Here is a 5,818-nt window from a genome sequence, read left to right as displayed (position 1 = left end):
TTTTTTTTTTTTTTTTTTTTTAGAATTCAGAACCTTTGAACCAGAAATAGAAAAATTCCCAATGATTTTGAGTTTACCATTATTGAAAAGGTTCTATTGAACCTTGATGTGGTACTTTTCTACTATATTTGTTCACAGAGGTAGACAATTTGAGGATAACAGTAAATTGGAAACACTGTACTCCTTTAGTGGACAAGCTTTTTGTTACCGTACGTACATTTTTCCCTGGTTCTCTCAAAACTTATGCTTAAATATTAAGCATGCTATACTTATGAAACTGTGTATACTATATTAAACACACCTTTTGAGCCTCTTTAAACTAAAGACACTTATGTAACACACATGTTCACAGAATCATACCCCCCAAATAAATCCATATATTAAATCAAATTATTTAATTACATAAAACAAACTTTTGATTTACAAGAAGAATTCCCCAGGCTCATACCAGGAGTAAAAAGAAGCAATATTTTACTGAGGAGTCCTTTAGTTTCCAACTACACATCCATATTCCCCACTATGTCTCATTTAAGCCCATGATTTTCTCTTCTCTTTCATTTGCATTCCATTCTTCTGTTTTCTCTCTCCCTCTTCCTAATTGCATCAGGTTTCTTCCCACTGAATTCTAACTTTCCCCTCAACCCTTCTCCCAGGACCTTTTCCTAGGGCAAAATAGCCAGATTCAGAATCTATAGGGCATGAACAAAATCTTTCACAACAAAACCACCAGGTTACAATTCCTATGTTTTGGTATGCCTCCTCATCCTCGTTATTCATTGTAGATATTACATAATGCTGAAGTTGATATATGTTCTTTACTGAGTGCCCTGTAATTCAAAATAAATGATTGTATTGTATTGTATTAAAAACAGAAAGCATCTTGCCAAAACGTGTTAGATAAGAAAATCAATGAAAAAAAAATTATTTTGTGCCTGCAGAAATCCTTATTTAATGCAGCACTCCACACCCATTCACCTGTTCTTAAAAGAGGTACAGCATATTCCAGGATGGACACACAAAACTGAGGAAGGCTGAGCTGTTGCATCTGTAATTCCAAAGAGTCCTCATTTTCCACCTCTGGCAGGTCATTTTGTCCTATATCCAGTGGTGACTGCAGAGATATTCTGGAATTTGCAGGAGCCGGAGTACTGCTTTCACTGCAAAACAAAAGCAGGACTAAGCACTGCCTTAGAAGACAAACTTAACTATTTTTTAATAATAATAAAAAAACCAAACAACAATAATGACCCAAAGAGGTGAAAAAAGGAATAAAGTCCACTTGCCTACCTTTGTTTTATAAAGAAAGCCTTCCTTTCCCCCTCCCTCCCTCCGAAAATAGAGGGAGTGACTTTTAATCTTGGAAACATCAAGTACGTCAAACATGATGCTCCTCGAATTTTCTTTTTTAAAATGTAAAAACAAGAATCCTTAGAGCCACATAAGCTTTCTATACAATGTGGAAAAATAGGGACCAATTATTTTTCCTCCCTTTTAAAGTCATCTTTAAATACAAATCAAGGATATGCATCAATAGTATGTTTTTTTACTGTTAAGCTTTTTAGAAGATCCTAGATGAGCAACAGTTGAGTTAATTTCTGCATTTAATGCTACCGTTCACCCCACTGCCAGATGTGGGTCCAGATCCAACCCAAGAACAGCACTGTGGTCCAGATGTAAAACTTATTCAGCCCCATGAGACAGACTGGGACTCCCTCCAGTGCTCTTCATGGGCCAGGTCTGCCACAATGACTCCTTCTCCCCATAGCAGCCTTTGCCACAAGGGAGGGGGGAAGAATAGTAAATGAACTGGGTAGCATGGCATTCCCCACCACCTCCCAGAGAATCTTTACAGCCCCATACACAACAGATCATCAAGAGGTGGGAGGGGAGGAGGAGAAAACAGGGCACTAGAATAGAGACTCCTGGGGAGTCTGTACCATGGGCCTGCTGCAGCAGGTGTTCACCAAACCTGTTCCTTAGCTGAAGCGGCCCAAGCCCATGCTGCTGCAGTAGGAGTCACAAAAAATAGCAGCTGCTGCCAGTGTGCAGAGAGCTGGAGCAGGTAAGACTCCACTTCTCCCACCCTGCCACCATACCCCACTAGTTGTCAGAATAATTCCCCTCCCCTGTCTTCCACCTCCAGCTTGCTATGCCTCTGGAGCAGGGGAAGAATCTAATTCTATGTTATGTAACAAATGAGGCTCATTTACAGTATTATATAAATCCTTAATAAAAACTGAATGTAGAGTTAAGATGGATTTAAATAACTTTTTACATAATGGCTCTCTTAAGACACACATTTAAAATTAATAATCTGAGCTTCTCTAATCTATAATGTCAGAGCCTATTATAATACTTAATAGTTAGTGGATCATTAAATCCATATGCAATAAGACTCTAAAAGCCATTTCTACTGGCTAGATAAGAATTCACAAGAATTTTTTTAATTCTCAAATAATGACCTAATAAAGGACAATGACACTTGCAGAGTGGTTACAAAGTCTGTTATATCTAGATGAATATCCCACTCCGCTGACTACCTTTTACTTGTTAAGGCAATCCAAGTGAATCAGTAACAGTTGTATGGCTAGACCCTATGCACCTGACAATTTGTGGTCAGAAAGTTTAGGAAAGTGTTTGCATTGTATAGCCACAACTACCAATTATGACTGACTTATTTTATGCTTTCTCTGTGCCATCAAGTCCTGAAGGGAAACAAAGAATCCTGGTATCTGTATTTGTTGGTTAAATAGTGGAAGAAATAATTATTTCAAAGTAAATCAACATAAATCCTACTGATTATAATCTTTTTGAAAGTATTATTAGTTCATTCCTAATACACAAACTCTGTTTTTTCTTTATGGGCAGAATGCAAGCGATCAAAAGGACTTCATAAAATTGTAATGCCAGTTAAAAGCTGAGTTCCATTCCTTCATTTCTTTTAGTTACTTTTCCCTGTTAGGATCCTAACTCTAAACAAACTAGTTTCACTTGCATGTTCTCCTGACAGATTGAATTTTATCTGGAAAGCAGCACATTGTACATTTAAAAAAGCCTTCCTATTCACTTCCCATTTTGTTCACCTGGAAGATGCTCTATCCCAATCCTGGCCATCACCTCTAGGACGCTGACTTGTACGTCCAATCACAGATGGTCGAGGGCTACTACTTCCAGGGGATGGATTCTGGGAATGAGGAGGTCCTCTTGCTTCGTGGCAATAAGACACAGAGGAATTTTGGGAAGCTGTACCTTACACAACAAAAATAGAAAAATAAGTTTCACGCACCTCTCTATTGTACAAAACTATCAGTGGAATTATGCAAAGTACAATGTCATTAAGATATGGCAAAAGAATTAAACTATGAATTAAACTAAGGTAGTCAAATTAATGACTAAAACACAGGCCAGTTAGCACAAATGTTGTAACCCGTGTGAATCTCAGAAGGTCTGAAAGTTCATTGCACACAAACACTGAAAAGTTAAATGGTTTAACCATATTTCAGGGGTTCTTGAAGTCTCACAAGAACATTTTTTGCTAGATTTTGCCGTCTTTTCAAATTCTAGAAATGCTTGGTTTAGCAACAAGATTTCAAGTTATCCATGGGTCAGACAAGGCACCGATTCAACTTGTAGATGCAATAAGGCATTTAGTCCAGTTAACTTATCCACAGTTTATTCAGAGTAAAATAGTAAAGCATATTAAGTCAATGTGTCTTAATAGCTAATAAGACACAAGCTTAATTATGCTTGGGCAATGCTGAACAAATGCAATCAAGTTAGTATTATTAAAAAGCAGTGGAGATGGTACACAAACACGTGTTTAAGCTACTAAGTATAATGACAAATCTATGAAAATAACCAGTTAAAAGATAACCATACAGTGGATTAAAGTGCAGGAAATAAATAGGGGACACGCAAATCACTGAAACTAAGCTATGCTAACAAGATGTTAGATTTAAGAAATGAAGTAGTATCTGAAAACTTTTGTTCTCTCTGCAATAGCTATTAAACAGTTTAACACCTGTCATAAAAATGGCCAAAACCAAACCTAAACATCAAAAGTTAATACCCTTATGCAGGCTACATTTAAGATCATCTATGCATTCCCATTTTGTTCCAGAAGTTCTGAACACCAAAACATTAGGGTCTTTTTTAAAAGTTTCCCAGTATAAAATTACCTTCTCCTTTCAAATTGGAGGAAACGTAGCTCATCCATTTTTGAAGATTCCCTACTATTATTTCCTAAACAAACTAGATTATACCTATTGTAACATACCTTTCAATTCCCACTCAAACAAGTGAGAAACTGAAAGAGCTTCTCTGAATTTCTCTGAAACTGGCTACCTTCTTTAATTTTCCCAGTGAAACTGAGGTGATAGCAGTTTTCAGAGTGTTCTTGTCCAGAATGACTACTACTTCATATTGTTGCTTGAGTAACTAACAGGCCAAGCTGCACACAAGGCGCTGGCCAACCTTTTTGGCAGGCGTGCCACAAGGTAAGCCCCACACTCTGCCGGAGTGCCACTCTGATCCCCTTCCCCTCCCTCATCCACCATGTGCCATGCACAGGCTGCCTATGCTATGTGCTGATCAATCCCACTTTATTCTCTTTCTTTCAATACAATTTATAAACCATAAATGACGAATAAAAAGTATTAAGGCAGGAACTCTGATAACTCTACAGGGAAGCTATTACACGCCTATTGAAGCCACTGAGTTCTAAAAAAAGAAATAGCTGTTGCTTAATGACAAACTTATTTCATAATGACTTTTACTCTGCATCATTGGATATTTGCAATAAGTGAATAATGTAATTAATATACCTTTAGAGTGTGCATAGCCAATACCAAACATGGAAACTCTGGGATATTAAATAACAAGCCTTTGTGGAATGCAAGATTCCTACCTTTCTTGGGTTTGCATGGTTTCAAAAAAGCTAACTATAAACCAAGAACACAAATAAGCTCCTTTCTTGGGATTGTCCAGTGAACAGGCTGAGCAAGAAACAACCATTTCCAACAACTGCTTCCCCACTCCACATCTCCTTCTCAGCAAATAGGGAGGATGCTCAAAATCCTATGAAAAGACCTTGGCAAATGGCATGAGCTGGGCTTAGAAGCAGCAGCTGCATAGCGAGACAGAAAGAACAGTGAAAGTGGATGCAAAGAAACCTCACACTTCTCCCAGGAGATGCACGAGGAGTAAGTGGCAGGTGGTGCTGGGAAGCTATAGTGGTACAGGATGTGACCATTGGACCTAGCAATCAGGAACTGGTCTATGAAAGATTTGTGGAAAAACTGGACGGGGGGCCAGAAAACTCACTGATCCTGACTGAACAGCTGCAATCTCCTATTTGATTTTAACAGAACAAAGAAGAAAAGGCATGCAAAGCCATAGGCCTCAACAGCCTTACTCTGCACTTGTCTCCCGCCTGGAGCTGGCCTTAGGGATGAGCAAGGTGGGAGACCCCCAGGGCACCATGATCAGGGAAGCGCTCCACACATACACGAGAAGCCCATGCTTAGACCAGTGCTCTCCCTCTGCCACAGCCCACCCCAACTGATCCTCATCTCTGACAGGAGGAGCCATACCCAGCCCAGCCTGCCCCTAGCTCCAGCTACTGCTTAGGAGAAGCTGGGCCAGGCACATGCAGGTGGGATAATACCTGCTCCAGTCTGCCTGCCTTGCTCCTGCACAGCAGCAGCAGTTCCTGCTTGGTGCAACATACAGCTCTCCCTCCCTGCTGGACTGTGTCCTGCCCACCTGCCTCTGCCTGCAGCAGCAATGACTAGCAGGGGGGCGGGGGGGGGGGGGGGGG

The 5,818-nt window shown here is 39.8% G+C and overlaps 1 protein-coding gene across 2 annotated transcripts in view; it reads right to left on the bottom strand.

The window, feature by feature from the left end:
• Positions 1–5,818, bottom strand: part of RTTN (rotatin) — a 181,680-nt gene that overhangs the window by 164,813 nt on the left and 11,049 nt on the right. Inside the window, exons 8-9 of one of the 2 annotated variants that reach the window (XM_019524619.1) lie at positions 3,084–3,249; positions 976–1,157 (exon numbers count right to left, since the gene is read on the bottom strand). In XM_019524619.1, the coding sequence (XP_019380164.1) occupies positions 976–1,157; positions 3,084–3,249 (348 nt within the window). The remainder of the gene's footprint in view (positions 1–975; positions 1,158–3,083; positions 3,250–5,818) is intronic. The other variant, XM_019524626.1, reaches the window with a different exon arrangement.

This window comes from Gavialis gangeticus, unplaced genomic scaffold (assembly GCF_001723915.1).
Source record: "Gavialis gangeticus isolate Ggan-Ray unplaced genomic scaffold, GavGan_comp1, whole genome shotgun sequence".
Classification (NCBI taxonomy): Eukaryota; Metazoa; Chordata; order Crocodylia; family Gavialidae; genus Gavialis; species Gavialis gangeticus.
Note: the sequence above shows the minus strand (reverse complement) of the source record. Positions and strands in the feature narration are given on the sequence as shown.